This window comes from Solanum lycopersicum, chromosome 9 (assembly GCF_036512215.1).
Source record: "Solanum lycopersicum chromosome 9, SLM_r2.1".
NCBI classification, from domain to species: Eukaryota; Viridiplantae; Streptophyta; class Magnoliopsida; order Solanales; family Solanaceae; genus Solanum; species Solanum lycopersicum.
In genome coordinates this window covers 8,619,874-8,636,235 of record NC_090808.1, presented here as the reverse complement: position 1 = coordinate 8,636,235, position 16,362 = coordinate 8,619,874, and the positions used below count along the sequence as shown (strand labels likewise).

Below are 16,362 nucleotides of genomic sequence, written 5' to 3'. Positions count from 1 at the left end.
GGGTTAGAAGAATCTCTATTTATAGATATCTCTTCCCAGTCGAACGAAGAGAGGGAACAACATGTTTTTCCTTAGAATAGAAAAAGACATGTACTTCTCCCTTTTCTTATCACTCCCTCCGTCCCATTTTATGTGGCACCATTTGACCCTGCACGGAGTTCAAGTAATAAATGAAGAATTTAAATTGTTTACCAAATTGTCCTTTTAAAGTGGACTCACTTTTCTCTCTCCTCATAAATGTATTAAAGGACTATTTAAAATTAAGTGAGATCAACAAGGGTAAAAGAGGAATTGTATCTTTAAATACTTAACATACAAGAAAATGTGACATTCCTTTTGGGACTGACCAAAAGGAAATGGTGTCACATAAAATGGGACGGAGGGAGTAATAGAAAAAGTCATATACTTCTCCATTTCCTTGAAATAGAGAAAGACACTTCTCATTTTCCTTATAATAGAAAAGACATATACTTCTCCCTTTTTCTCTTTATAATAGATTTCGTGTTCAAGTTAAATATGAACATAGTAGGGACCATAATCAATTACTGAGACTTCGTATTATGAAAATAATTTCAAATAATTAATTTGAATTATTTTGATTAGTTACAAATCATTCACTAAAACATAAACCGTTATTTAAGACCAACATTTAGGGATGAGTTAATAATCTTGTCTCAAAAAATACTTGTATTGGGAAGAGATTATATTTTCGTCCCGGATTCTATATGTTATTATGAAGGTACAAAATCTAGTCCTTAAAGAAATTCCAATCTAGTCTCAAATTCTAAATATGGTGGTGAGAAGCGGGAAAAAGTGAATTTTTTAAATCTTAATACAAACTCATCAGGCGCTAAAAAATTACATCATTAAATATAATTCATGAAAACTCTATATTTTCAATACAAGACAATTAAGTCACTTCATATTTTACAGCACATAAAAGCCCTAAATTTATTTCATCAAAAATCTCTGCAGCAGCTGTGCAAATCGCATCTCTCTGGGAAAACTGTGCTAATACTCTCTGATTTAATCCGCTCTTTCCCAAAATAAAGCACGGGTTGCAACTCAACTAGAGGACTTTGTCTATGAGTTGATTTTCATCAAATTCATTCTGAGGTATGTCTTCTTTTAAGCGTTGATTTTTTTTCTTTATTCTCTTAGCGTTTGTTTTGTTTGAGTTACTCTTTATATATTTCTTCACCAACTGGTTGTTTTCTATAGGTGTATAACTACAGAAGTGTTGGGATTCCTAGTTGATATTCTTGTTTTTGAAGTATATGCAAGTTTGTAGCATGAACTTTTCTTATTGTATTGTAGATTGACAATGATGCATAGAGTTACCTAATGCCTAAGTGAAGGAGCAGTAACTAGTAATAAGAACACAACTTTTTCATGTCATCTGCATCATAAGATTTTTTCACTACAATTTGAACAAACTCTTCCTATGAGAACCAATCTAGTTCTTCTTGCTCTACTTACTTTTTTTTAGTGTTGTAAGGGTCTGACAATATCTTGAGGTTCTTAGAGAAAATATCATAAAACTTGTTATAATTCTCTTTGTTCTCTGCAATTTCAAGGAATAGTCCAGCACAATTCTTCACAAATTTCTTGAAAATGACCTTAAGGATATAGTTCTGCAACAACATGTTCTGGATTTGTTAAGAGGAAGTTCTTCTATAATGCCTTTCACAAAGCTCAGATATTCAGGCATCAGCTCCTAAAAGTAATTTTTTATAATAATTAGACTATTGGAATATGTAACAATCTGTTAATGAGACACTTGGAGTAAATAATTCCTGACCATGATATGTGTTCATTTAAAATATATCTGTTAAGTCATCTTAATATGCAAAAATTGGATCACATATCGGAAATTATTCGAGTTAACAACGCAGTCCATTTTATGACTAGGCATTCAGACCTTTTATCATGGTTCTTAACTGCCTTCTAATGTCTACAACATCACATTAAATAGCTTCTGAAAAATATAATTCTATAGGAATAAAATCACTTCTATTTTTCATCGTCTTTGTTACAAAATAAGAGTTAATTATTGTTTATGTTATTGTTATTAACTTTACAAATATTTTCACTATTGTAGGATAACTTTGGGAGTGTTGACAAGAAGAAAGAAATGAAGTGGTAAGATAAGGTACATTTTTGTTCCAAAAGATTTCAGGTATTTCGAGTAATAATATGAAAATTTTAATTTACAAAATTGCACTTCAACTTTTATCTTTAAGAACATGATTTTTATTGCAAAAACATCAAATATTTTGCAACCTCTCCCTTGGAATCTCCTTATTTCTCCTTATGTTAGGAAGGGAACAATTAAGCTTTGTTTTCTCAAGGATATTCTCAAATCAGTAGATGCTAGTTTCCTTGGGTATATGAATCATGTTCTTTAAAAGGATACTCGCATTAGCACAGTAGATCATAACGATGGAGAATTTCTTTAGGTCTAAGAGTATCTAGAGTTTGAATGTTATTTCAGTTTATTGAACCCTAATTTCGTTGAGAATATGCATTTTAATAATTATTTTAATCTTACGGTCTAAGAATACACGCAAGAAGCAAAAGAAAATCAACATATCAAATAAAGTTGGCAATTCCTTATCATATTGGTAGCTATAGCCTATCCCAGAAATTATATATCAACATGCACTATAAAAAAAAATATTTCTGGTCTCTATTGTGCATAGCTACATAAGCTTGCGTAATAAGTCATATAGAGTTGAAAATGTAGTAGAAAGAATCAATTGGTTATGTCTCAATTTTACTTTCTTGTCTTTCTTCTCTACTTTCCATTTCAAGCACCATTGTTGGTAACTGTTCTTTCACTTCATAATTTTTAGTTTTCTGCCTACAGATTTGTTTTCTTTTTCTAAAGAGAATAGTTATAAATTTATTTGACATGTTTAATTGATTTGTTGGGTTTTGTAGTCATTTTCAAATTTCTTCGACTTTTACCTTGTATAGTCGCTATTCCACATCTTCATCTTGCTCTATTTTTGACATATTTCTCTACACAAATATCAGAAATGTTGTTGTTGTTGATTCATTCACGGTAATTTTACGAGCAGCAGTTGCTTAATGGAGGAACCATTAGCTAACTAAACTTCTTTACACTGCTTCACAATATCTTGTTTCTCTATATTCACATTTCTCGGCATAACTACCAGGCATAATGTTGTTGTTTCTTGCACATTCAATTTTAAAAATATCATATGCTTAACAGAGGATTCATAAGTTTTCTAGAATTCTTTTCATTGTTGCACATCTTCTTACTGCTCGATTTTCACACACTTCTATGTATAATTGTGAGTAACAAGACTTTCTCTATTCTATTTTATTTTATTGCATTAGAATAGCTAATAGATAAATGAATACAAACCCCACTTGATGAGTGCTAGCTACAATATGTTGTGTTCTACTTTTAGAGTATTTCCGTTGGAATTTGTACACATCTCAACCTTGTAGGTACTTCTGAACATAAGATACATTTATACTCGCCCATCAGGTGTCCTACATTTCTACTCACTACAATCATTTTTCTCGCTCAATACTCTCTATAGGTTGTATAAAACAATCAAGGTGTTTTCTCTAATCATTTGTGATCCCAAAAATGATAAAAATCAATTCTGCCGCCATAACATTTGTATAGCTTTGAACATAGAAAACATGAAACACCTCAAGCTTATGCATCGAGGCTTTCGTAAGCTTCGGTAAAACTTAAGTAGCAAAGCATAAAACTACCATCAGAACTGATATCAAACTCTAGTCAGCTTTATAGAGCATCTAAGGCTACTGTCTACACAACTCAAGTAGACTTTTGTGTGATCACAAACCCTCCCTAAATGATTTTTATGTTAAATCTTTATAATTTCTTATTAGTGCGTATTTGAGTTCTCAATTTTTTCAACCCAAGTCCTCTTGAATATTTTAATTCTTTCAACTCATGTCATTTGGATATTCTAAAGTCTTTATAAATTTTTTGAGTGCCTACGGCCTGCATTTATCATTTAAATACATTTTTAAGCTGAAGTGAACTCCCATTTAAATTTTTAACCAAATATTATTTAGTTGTGATTCATCATAAAAGATGTTTTATTCTTGGTTAATGTATCTCAAAGTTATCTAAATTTGAACTCTCAATTTGGTTAAACGAAGAAGGTTAGGCTAGGAAACGAGCTAACGGGAGGCAACATTAGATCTTTTTCACAATTGTTCAATTTTTATTAAGCAAGCTCTTCTTTTTATTTTCTGCAAAGCTGCATAATGGCATAAATTTGATTTTAAAATTCCTCCTTGCTGTAATACTGTAACCAGCAGCTCCTTTGTTTTAGAGTTTGCTTTAAGCTACTCTTTTTACTATTTGTTGCCGTTGCGTTGTTAATCAAACTTGTCTTTTATGCTATTAATTCAGTCCATTTATTTCTATTTTCTGAACATATATTCCACTTTGATTAATTTGTATTCATTCCATAAATGATCATACGTAATTAAGCTTGATTTTATTACTAATATATTTAAGAAGCTTAATTAAATTTGTTTTTTCTTTCATGTGCAATACTTAACAATATATTACGATATTGTCACAAACCAAAATCTTAGGTCATGATAACACCCAGTAATATTCCAACCGTAGATAAGTTGTACCCATGATTGTAATCACAAGTAATTAAGAGTTATCTAGTGGAAAAGAAACATATGAAAAATAACGCACAAATATCAAATATCAAAATAGAGGAAAAGATAGAATCTAAATGTACATAATCAATCCCCAAGACATGTATCAATCAGCATTTGGGTTAAATCAAAATAGGAGTATATACATACATACATATATATATATATATATATATATATATATATATATATATATATATATATATATATATATATATATATATATACTAGATGGGGAAGGCCCGTGGCAAGCACGGGCCCAATAGTCAAAATATCAGTATTAATGAATCATTGATGATAATTGTCGCAGAAGATAAGATAATGTGATATGTTATATAGTATTAGAGATATTCAAAATATATGTACAACTGATATTGGACATCAAGATGATCCATATTAACTAAGGTAATAAAATCAAAATATTTTTTTGACATATGAGATCAACATGTGATTGTTTATCATATCATATATGTAGAGGATGCTGCTGTTCATTTTCAGTTGTTGATCTTCTTCATCATTCCCAAAACCATAGCATAGGGAGTTGTTAGGGGTTCCTGAGAAAATTGTTAGTGTTAGTAAATTTAGAAAGTTGAGTTGTTAATGACAAAAGTGAAACCGTTCAAAAAGTATATATGACAAATGTGGGATATAATATTACCAGCAAAGCTAAATAACGAAGGCTTCACAAAAAGTTAACTGATTCATTTCCTGGACAAAATGTTAACTGATTCATTTCATTCTCCCTATTGAGCAAACTTGAATCGACTAAGAATCCAAAAACTTCATTAAGCAAAAGTCACAAAATCAAGTGAGGAAGTTCCTGTAATTAGACAAATTAAGGTATGTTAAAAAGTGAAAATACAATATTCAAATTCATATCAGTTGGATGTGTCATTTCATGTATGTAAATAGGCAATAACACATGAGATAATTGGCAGAAGTTGAGAAAAACTCATTGTACAAACATAGGATTGCTTCAGATCCTCACTATTTAGGGGTGAGAAATTCATATTTTCCAGTGACGTAAGGGAGTTCAGTGAAACTATACCAAGATGCTCATGTAAGTAATAATGTAAAGTTCGCAGAAATTAAACTGGAAAATGGTACAAATATTGAACTCAATAAATGTTGGGAAGATATATGTTATGCTATTGCAGAAGCTCATCACTTGATTTACATTGTTGGGTGGTCTGTTTTTCATAAGATTAAACTATAATTATTCAGAATTCTGAAGGCATATCAAAAACAAAGATGCAAACAGAGGCATGGTATACCTGATTTTTGGAAAAAATGCAGCAGTTGTCTAACTCAAAAGTGCAGCAAAGTTTATACATAGCCAAACCATTGGCTCAAATATAGCCAAAAGTGTAGCAAAATTTAGCTTGACACATAGCAACAATAGACAGAAATTTGATCAGAAGTGTAACAAATAGTTTAGTCTAAAATTCAGCAGTAATATGATAAAAAGTCAGCAACCCATGGTGTAAAATACATCAAAAAAAATGGAGCAGAAAAAGATTAAAATGCAACAATGATTCAACCTCAAAATGAGGTATCAACCCATAGCAGCCAACCTCATCAAAGGCAACAATTAATTCTCATCAAAGACAGACAGGGCAGACACATTATCTCTATTTTTTTCCATTCCTGTTTCAAGTAGTTCATGATTTGTTAAACTAATTTACAATTTATCAATGACACTCTTAAATTTTATTAAATTTCAAATACTTGTAAATGTTTTGAACTGTTAATCATTGTGATTTATAGTTTGATTTTGAATAATAAATGTGATAATCAGATGTAGACTGACCTTTTACAGTTTTTTTGTTGGTGTGGGTGGTTCAAATTTCAGAGTTGCATTTGAAGAACCAGCTGCAGTAGTTGTTTCTGTCACCTCCATCTCACTTATCTCCAAAGGTCTTATCTTTTTGGAATTCCTATCAATAGTGGTTGGTGAAGTATGTTGCTTTTCCATGTAGGAAATAATGGAGTAAGTTGCTTGTGTGTTGTTTGAGGTACCCCAAGATGACTTCCTTAGCTGAATTTGAAATAGTTTGTTGGACAACATCTCATGGACATGATTAACATGCAATGATTGCCTCTGTAAATGTAAAGAGTGAGAAGAAACTCTTTGTGACAATAGATGTGTTGGCTGGAATAAGAGATCACCTTAGCACAGGTTATGTCAAATATGTCTTCCGCTGTCATGGAGAGTAGTTTTTCTCCCAGTTCACCAGAGATAGATGTTGTGACTGTAGCAGTACCGTCAGTAAGATCAATTTGAAAGATACACCTGAAATCATGATAAGTTAAAAACATGAGTGTTTGTTACTTTTCGTTTTTCTGACTTTTTGAGATTTGATTTATTATTATAGGGACAATTTATGATTCATTCTTAATACATATCAATAATGTTTGTTGTTATGTGTGTGATCTATTAATTTTAGAGGTTGAAGGACAACCTTCTACCAAACAGTGTTTTCGATTTTGGCACTTACATAGTTAAAGTATTACTTAATGCTTCTGTATATGTATAGGTCTTATATTATTTTTTCAAACATATAATTGTACTAAATGAAGATATCTTAAAGTAAGACTATTTAGAACTACTAAGCAACTAATGTAAAGTCAATTTGGTATAAAGTTGTCACTATTTTCTGTTATAAATAATACACATCAGTGAACATTGCCATATAGACGGGTTATCAATAGCACATAATATGTATTCTTAAGTAGATATATCAATTGAACAAAGACGAAGGAGAAGGAGAAATACCGAGGAAGTAATGTTGTTTTCCGATTGCATTTTGGACAATGAAAATCCTTTCTATCTTTTGTGCGCTTCTTTTGTTTGCATCCTGAGCATTCAAGTACACAAAACTCTTGCAATTCATCTGATATGGCCATTTCTGCTTCAAGATAGAATAGTCCCATCTGTTGGGAAATATCATATACATAATACATGTTGAGTTACTAATGAATAAATAAAATTTGTTTTTATTATTTAATAAATATGCAAACTCTTAAATTATCAACTTGAAGTATGACTTACAGAAGTTGGTGATGAAATTTGTTCAATAAAGACAACTTGTTGGCCGACAGGAGTCAATACCATGAGAGGGGCAGATGAGCTTGTTGAGGTTTTGTTTGACGCACGACTCAACAACATTGATTTGTTTTCTTTTGCCCTATTGTTACAACAAATAGTTGGTTTAATAGGTTCTTTAAATGCAAATTAAAGCTAGAGAATAGTGATGGAATGTTAGTACCATTTGGTGAGTTCTATTGCCTGTGGGTAATTAGGAGCTACGCGTATTGTTGAATTGTACCTACTCTGCAGTGACAACCCTGTACGACAGAAAGCTTGCATAACGTTTTGTTATTATATAAATTTTTTTGGTAAAAAGTTCAATGCATGTACCTTGAAAAGTAGAGATTCCTATATTCCTGCCAAGGATTACAATAAGATTCATTTCTTTTTCCATTTTTGCTTCGATATCCTCGCATAGAGTGAGGAGAAATTGATTTTTGCTGAAGTACCATGATAACGACCAGATGATAAGTGATGGTACGATTAATTAAACAATAAAAGTGTTTACTTATTCAAAATATTTTCATTAAATGGGAAAATATAAGGCAAAATGGGCTTACTGATTGTCACAAATGATAATTTCTCGCGTGATCAGTTTCAGCGTCGTCGGCGGAGATCACAGGCTGAACAATTACAGATCGGTGACAATGCTGCATCCGGCGGAGGATGAAAACGGAACGGTGGTGGTGGAATTGTACGTAGTAGATATTCCAACAGGGAATACAAAGGAAGAAATGTGTGTATTCGTTGATACAATTGTACGTTGCAATTTGCAATCGCTAGCGCAAATCGCAATTGCAAATCGCTAAAAACACGCCCTACAACTAATTTGTAATCATGGTGACTATTTAATTTTGTATATTTCTTTTAGTCCTTTGATTTTTTTTTTTTGGAGTGATAGATCGATGAACTACCCACCAAAAACTGAGGGAGGAAACTTCAAAACAACCTGCTGAAAGGACCCATAAGAATGTATCAACAGACCATCTGAAGAAGATAAATTGCACCATATATAAGACAGTTAATGGTTGTCATGCATATCGAAATCCAAATTAGCTTGAATAATCAACATGTAAATCGGCTTCATTTGGAGAAAAGCAGACGTGTATATAGTTAAGTTAAACTTAATAAACATAAACCTTGACGAGGATGCCATTCATTGCATAAATGCATTAAAATGAAACCAGAAAAAACTCCAGACAAAACTACATACAATTGTGTTAGATAAGTATATACTAAATTAATTCATGTCTATTAAACGTGTTGTGATGTGTACTTTGGAATTAGAAAGGTACGCATTACAATAATCATGTCGTTAAACTTGTTTGCTGTTAAATTTTCCAAGTCCAGAAAAAAAGAGAACCAAGTTTGTACCATAATGATCCAACTCCTAAAAGTCCAAATGTTTTATCAATACTATAAGTTGTTGGCATCCGTTTTACCTTCAATCGCATCTTATTCATACTTTTAGCTGTCAAGTGATAATTTTTTACCTTGAGCCAATTTTTAATAACATTAGTTAAGACATGGGTGCCTATAGATTTTAATTTCAACAAAATATTTGTTTAAACATTTCTGGTTAGAATTTTATGGAGAAGAAGAGGTGTTTGTATAATAGTTGCGCATTTTAAGGATAATTTTCTTCTTATTTTTAAATAATGTTTGAAGTTCTTCCCCTTTCATTGTTTTATCTGTCATTAGATTTAAAGATTTTCGATATCTCAATATTTGGCTCTGTAAAACTAATGTTATTAGTTAAATAATTGTGCTTGTTTGTCTTATTCTCATTCTAATTTTTATTTCGTGAACGCTACATTGATATTTCTCAATGTATGCCCTTTTTATCCCACTTATCTATGTATTTTTTCCATATTGCATTAAATTGTAAATTAGTTTGACAAATCATGAACTAATTGAAACAGGAATGGAAGAAAATAGAGATAATGTGTCTGCCCAAGAAAGAACTTCTGAGAGAAATTTGCGTCGTCGTACCAGATATGCACAGATGTCACCAGAGAGAAAGCAATTATTTTTATCCGAGCTAAGAGAAAAAAGGGCTGAGTCAAAAAGACAAAAACACCTTCATCAATCAAATACTACTGCCGCTCTTACAATCAGTAGTTCGTCATTATCGCCTCAGGAAGGTTAGCTGAGCATATTCTTATCTTTCTTCTATCTTCTGAATATCTACAACTATAGTTAGACGCTACTACTCTTACTATAGCTATTTTCCTCATTTTGTAGTTGAAGCTTCTGAAGCCACAAACCTACCAGTTACTTTAACTACAGGACATCATCAATCAAATAGTGTTGGCGCCCTTACAATCAACACTTCTTCGTTATCTCCTCAACAAGGTTAGCTAACCATATTTTAGGTAAATCTGTTGTAAAAAAAAGCAAAATTCTGTTAGTAATTTTCACGTATAGGATCAAACATAATGGACGCGTAGTGCACTTACGAGAAATAATAGCTGAAATTTTCCTATTGGTTTGGGGGTTATCGAATCTTCACAGTTCACATGAGTTGCTTCTCCTCTGCCTTTTTTTCGTTTGATCTGCTAAGAGTAAAATAAAACAAAAATTTTCATATGAGGTAAATATTAAAAAAGGAGAATATTCATGAGATTAAATGTAATGAGCTCACTTGTTCATCTTCCAAAATCAAATTTTGGAATCTACATTTCTTGTCAGGGCTTTCTCTCGGGCGCCCGATTTCCACAATTTGAACTTTGCAAATCCAATCTTGTGTTGTTAATGCTATTTGATCGATGTTCAATCTTATTACCATGTTTGTTAGAAATATTTAACCAAGCAGTAGTATCTACAAGATAGCATCACTATTGAGTGAAAGTCCTTTCTTTTATGTGGTTGCATGAACATGAACAATTGAATTAGGATGAAAATGCAAGAACATATTGTCCTCCACATACTGAAAGTATATAATTTGTAATAAAAGTACAATAGCAATATTTGTAATGAAATTCAGAACATGCAAGAACATAGTTATCCCTAACTCAGTGAAACATAAGAAAATATAATATCCTCAAATCTGTCTGCTAGTAATAAAATTGAAATTTTAATTGAAAATAACAAGTTTAATTTTGTCCCATATTGATTTTCTCCTTTGATGACAACTAAAATCTGCAAGAAAAATTTAAAATGGGAAGAGGGAAAACATGATACCTTAGAAAGAGAGCAATATTTTTTTTCTGCAGGAAAGGATGATAAATTTGTGCTTTATGAGTAATGATGTTGATGAATAATGTGTAATAATGTGTGTATATATATATTATCTATATATAAAAATATATACAATACAAAGTAGACACGTTATACTATATAAAAGTACAGGTGTCTTCTTTAAAATTGATAGATTTGGCAGCCAATGAGATTGTGCCAAAAAAGAGAAAAAGTTATTGCATTTGATAGTAAAATTTAATGATGTATGTCAGAAAAAAGAAGTTATTACATTTGAAAGCATAATTTGAATAGCCTTTGGTCCAAGTTTGTTTTTCAGCTCCATAATTTTATTTTGTTATTATTAGATATATAAATTTGGAAATTGATAAATATGGAGTAGAAAATAAAAATGGCAGAAATCACTTATCTTTTTCAAGTATATGTATTGTGTATTTATCTTGAGTGATTGCTATGAAGTTGCAACTTCAACATTTCAAGTATACTTATTAGTGATACATATTTAAATATCGATTATTCTGTCATAGTAGAAGAGTGGGTATAACTATGTATCAACATGTTTGTTTGAAGTCATTTTTTCAACTTACGAAGGTTATTTTTGTCATTCAAACTCATACCTGTGCTTCAGTTTTATTCCACGTGGTAATGCATGGCATTAATGTCGCTGCTCAACTCCATCACATTGCTCTCATCTATTCATTGATGAAGAAGATGATACAAGTTTTGTCCTCCACAACCTTAGGCTTTCCATCTTCTCTTAGTACTGCTTCAAAATTTCAGGTAATTTTTCAGGTCTCACTTCAATTTTTGACTTACATTACTTTATTTCTCATCTTTGCCTTTTTTCCTTAATTGTGTTTTAGTTTCTGTTACTTAAAAATTTTATATGAGCTAATGAAGTTTGAATCTAATAGGAGTTGAAATTAGGCGGTTATACGCATATTGAGAGCCCACAAATTTGAGGTGTCTCATCAGTGTTTCCGATTCCTTGAGAAAGATTTAGAAAGAAAATTTGAGAAAGTGAAAATGATCTCTAAACACCGTAAGGATAACGTTGTAACCTTGCCTAAGAACATCACTCAATAACAAATTAGTATTTTTCTTCTACTGAAAGGTTTGGTTAGGATTCTAATTGACATTTATGTAAAGTTAGGTCCCTTCTATTGGTAGAATTTTACATAACCTACTGCTCGGCTGCTCCAACATCCTTGTACATATCCTTTTTACTATTACCACCATAAAAAGAACTCAACTTCTACACAGTCTTGATAAAATCTCGACAAAATATAAGAATTAAAAACAATAATAGGATACATGTAAAACAACTTTAGAAGACTAACAGGATTGAATTTTGTTGATTGAAGTATATAACAGCTAAAATCAATAACATAATGATAGTGTCGTATAAAAGAAACAAAAGTTCTGTACGCTGAACTCGAATTAAAAATTGGTTGTTCATTAGGTTCCGCGCCCCAACTATACAAGCTCTTGTGACAAAAACTCATGTCGTATCTATCACTCTATTGACAAAGTACCCAAGAGCTACCAATAAGCCTTTTAGGCAGGCAACAAAAATGGTAAACCTAGAATTCATATAATGGAGAATCTAAAGTTTCTTTAATTCCTGTAATTGGAATAATGTTGACATAATTCAGTACTTTGCAATTCATTAAGTTGTTGAACCAGCCAAATCAAATTAGTATGTAATACCTCCGGCATAACATCAAAACCATAGAAGTGGATGAGTTTGGGAAAAGATATGCACAATAAAACAAATAATAAAAACTTCACCTAGTGAATGGTTTTTACTTTCTTTTCTCTAGACTTCTGAAAACAAGAATTCATTTACTGGTATGTATATGTCGAGCATCTCAAAGGAAGAGTTTGTGCATATATTAATGTCAGAGCACTAAATTATCTTAGATAAATTTCAAAATACTCTGGAGCCAAAATGTACAAATGTGCATGATGGGAGGCCCGGAAGGGGCAGTAGCTCAGACAAAAGTGAGATAACACTTATCCCTCTCTATAGCATATGCATATCCTATATGGTCTTTTGTTTTTATCTTGCTTCGAATGTTATTTCAAATGAAATGTAACTATCATTCGAGGGAATAGTAAGACAATAAAAAAGATTTTCCCATTCAATGTCATTTGGCAATGATGATGATGAACCATGGAAGTAACTTCACGGTTGAACAGTATGTCAGGCTTTGTTGTGAAGACATAGTGCGAGTTCATTACTTTATCCTCTCCTCGGGTTCAGTTCAAAATGTACAGAGGCTGTTGATATACTTAAGCCGAACCTAAGACTTTTAAAATTTGTTGTCTACAAAAAATCTTAAACTATAAATCATTTTTTAATGTATTAAAAAAAACTCTAAAATTAAGTTACTGCTACTTTTAAATTGTTCACATAAATATATTCTGTGAACAGCAATGTCATACCAAGTAAATAATATAATGAAAACACACATGGCCAGTGCAATCACAAAATCGGCAACATTTTTACAAAGAGTCTTGAATTAACATACAACATAGGAAGGAAAACGATGGATGGACAACAGATAATAAGAGAGAAATGAACAACCTGAAATCTTCTGATATAATTATATTCACGTAGATCTCTCTGATGCCAGATCAAGCAACGTGCGGAAGAACTGTTGCGGATACAAGGGAGGTTGCTCTGAAAGTGCCTAAATACAACAAACACGATAATGTCAATCGTTGAAGTTTCACTTAATTCGAATTGCTCACTGAACCTTTTATATATATATATATATATGACATTGTATATAGTCTTCTTGCGGATAATTACAAATAGCATAAACTTGGTCCAAAATTGAAAATATATGTGGTCATTGAAGAAGAAGCAGATATATCACCTGATGAATCAAGACGGTGGAAGGAGTCATTCCTGGAACTGTATTCACTTCGATAATCAGTACCTGTGACCGCAAAACAACCATACTCCCAATTAAATCTTATAACACATCTGCAAATAGTTATCTGATTTACAGTAATTCTATCAATTGTATGGCATGTTAAGTGTTGCAGTTTGCAGAAATCCTTTTATTAAGTTCTGATCTCCTCAAGTTCTACTACTGAATTAACTCAACAATAAATATTGCCTCTAAAATGATACTTTGGCCCCAATTCAACCGCAAACGACCAGTTTCGACAGGTGATTCAACCTCTTATATTTATCTTGTATCAACTTAATTGGTTCTACAGGTATACAGAAATAGACCATAAAAGCGATACATACTTTGAAAATTTTAGTAGAGTACTACAGCCTTCTAAACCACATGGTAAATCTCTGTGCACTCGTATAATTAACATGAGTGTGTAATAATTATCTCAAGAGGCAGATCATGAACTGCAACTTGCTGGAAAAGACACATTTCCTTAATGATATTATTAACTATGAAGTATTAGATTCACTTCCATTATTGTTCAATCAATTGAAAAGAATCTCAGCAATAACATACCTCGCCAGTGTCAGCATGAACAAATGCATCAATACGCGAAAATCCTTCTAATTGTAGAGTGTTTGCAATAAGTTCAATACGCTTTTTACACCTTTCCAAGGCCGCACTACTAATTGAGAAGGGAAAAAAAGAAGAAAGCAATTGTGAGAAATATGTAGGTAATTTTGACACACAGAAAAGTACATCTTGTAAAGAACAATATTCTGGCTTTCTAAATAATTATATTTAAGTAGAAATGTATATTGACATAAATCTGGTAGTCATATCTAATACAGTTTCCACAGGATGAATCTTCATAACAAACCTCATAATAGAAGGTGGAGGTGGAGTCAGATTGATGCCAGTTATAACAACACGGTTTTTGGGGTCTTTTCCCCTTGTTGGGGCTGAAACTGTAGTAGATGAAGCTGAGATAAAAGGGGTTCTTTTGGGTCTCAATGGCTTTACATTGGTGAATTGGATAGCTTGCAAGGTTACCGGCGGAGAAGGAAAGATGTAGTTGGTGGAATTTCGATGACAACCATGTGGATGCAGGGGAAAGGCTTAAAACTACTGACAAATGTTCTATAAAATCACTATATATATATATATATATATATATATATATATATATATATATATATATATATATATATATATATAAACACAACTACTTGTCGCCCTACCAATATTTGAGTCAATTATCACCTTAATTCTGTGATAAACAGAAGCTTATATACAAGCTTATAAGTTGAGAAGATGAACAACCTTTGTTGAAGCATTCAAATTTGAAGAGCAGAAACAAAACACACCAAAATAGTCTCATGGCTACAAGAATCAAATCTGATGCTGCATGCAAGAACAAAACAATAATTTGTTCAAATTTAAGCTCAAAAAGATTGTTACCTGAGTTGTATTGTACACCTCTTCTTCTCTCTAATTTCTGACCACTATGCGATAAAACCTCTAATTTGTATTATCTGGACAGCAACATTGAAGCGAAATTTGAGGAGAAATGGAGATTAATTGAGAGGAATTGTGGAGGAGAAATCAATGTAGAAGCAAATGTGGAGGAGAAGTAAACAAGGAAAGAAGTAAAGTGGATAGACAATAGCGAAATTACCCATCTTCCCTTGTTCATCCTGCACAAATGTCCAAATTTAATGATAAAATTACATAATTATCCTTGTTAAATAAAATAAAATATATATTATATATTTAAAGTACAATTTAAATAGCTTTGGGAACAGCTTTTTAAAGCTGTATTTTTTGTCCTTAAAGTTGTGTTAGTCATATTTAAAGTACAATTTAAATAGCTTTGGGTACAGGTTTTTAAAGCTGTATTGGTCCTTTCAACTCCCTCTTCTAAATAAGGGATATATATATCATATATATATCATATATTATTATAAGCAGGAAGCTCAAACTTAAAAGTTGAATTACTATTTTGCCCCTCTAATAAATTAAAACTTTTATAATTTTCATATATATAATCTTCTTATCCTCATTCCATAATCTTGACCTTTCAAATTTCTAATACAAATGTAAATAAAAATAAAAATGAGTAATTATTCCTTATAGACAAGAAATTAAAGTAGATTCATGTATCTTTAAAATTAAATTTCATCTCTATCTTTTTTATATTTATTTTAACAATAATTCATGTGACTTTTCATGTTTCCATAATTTTGTTCTATAAATTTAACTTTTTCAGGAAAAACTTTTATTTACCACTCCTAAAATTCTTGGGTGTAGGAACTCTAAACATGTGAAATAATGTCACAATTTGAAGTGAAAGTTGTGAGATTCCCTTCTGCAATCACGAGAATAGACAAGAATTCAATCACTGAAGCATCGGAGCTTGATGTGTTAGTTCTATACTTATTTGTAGTAAGAATTATAATAAGACTTTTT

General features: G+C 31.5%; 1 protein-coding gene and 3 long non-coding RNA genes across 4 annotated transcripts; 1 reads left to right on the top strand and 3 right to left on the bottom strand.

Annotated features, from left to right (window-relative positions):
- The first annotated feature begins 588 nt into the window (after window positions 1-588).
- LOC104649036 (uncharacterized) lies at window positions 589-7,110 on the top strand. Its single transcript, XR_743007.4, has 4 exons — window positions 589-739; window positions 976-1,116; window positions 2,102-2,152; window positions 6,542-7,110. It is a non-coding gene; the product is annotated as an uncharacterized lncRNA (long non-coding RNA).
- LOC101258482 (uncharacterized) lies at window positions 6,873-8,189 on the bottom strand. Its single transcript, XR_011211668.1, has 4 exons — window positions 8,111-8,189; window positions 7,742-8,037; window positions 7,466-7,623; window positions 6,873-6,982 (listed from the first exon to the last, which is right to left on the bottom strand). It is a non-coding gene; the product is annotated as an uncharacterized lncRNA (long non-coding RNA).
- A 1,656-nt stretch (window positions 8,190-9,845) lies between these two features.
- Window positions 9,846-10,972, bottom strand: LOC138338167 (uncharacterized). Its single transcript, XR_011211539.1, has 3 exons — window positions 10,425-10,972; window positions 10,240-10,335; window positions 9,846-10,161 (listed from the first exon to the last, which is right to left on the bottom strand). It is a non-coding gene; the product is annotated as an uncharacterized lncRNA (long non-coding RNA).
- Window positions 10,973-13,420: 2,448 nt separating this feature from the next.
- On the bottom strand, window positions 13,421-14,990 carry LOC104649119 (uncharacterized). Its single transcript, XM_019215610.3, has 4 exons — window positions 14,774-14,990; window positions 14,470-14,578; window positions 13,864-13,926; window positions 13,421-13,674 (listed from the first exon to the last, which is right to left on the bottom strand). Exons 1-4 carry the CDS (start codon window positions 14,776-14,778, stop codon window positions 13,594-13,596), a joined length of 258 nt encoding a protein of 85 aa, XP_019071155.1. The 5' UTR covers window positions 14,779-14,990; the 3' UTR covers window positions 13,421-13,593.
- Window positions 14,991-16,362: the final 1,372 nt, after the last annotated feature.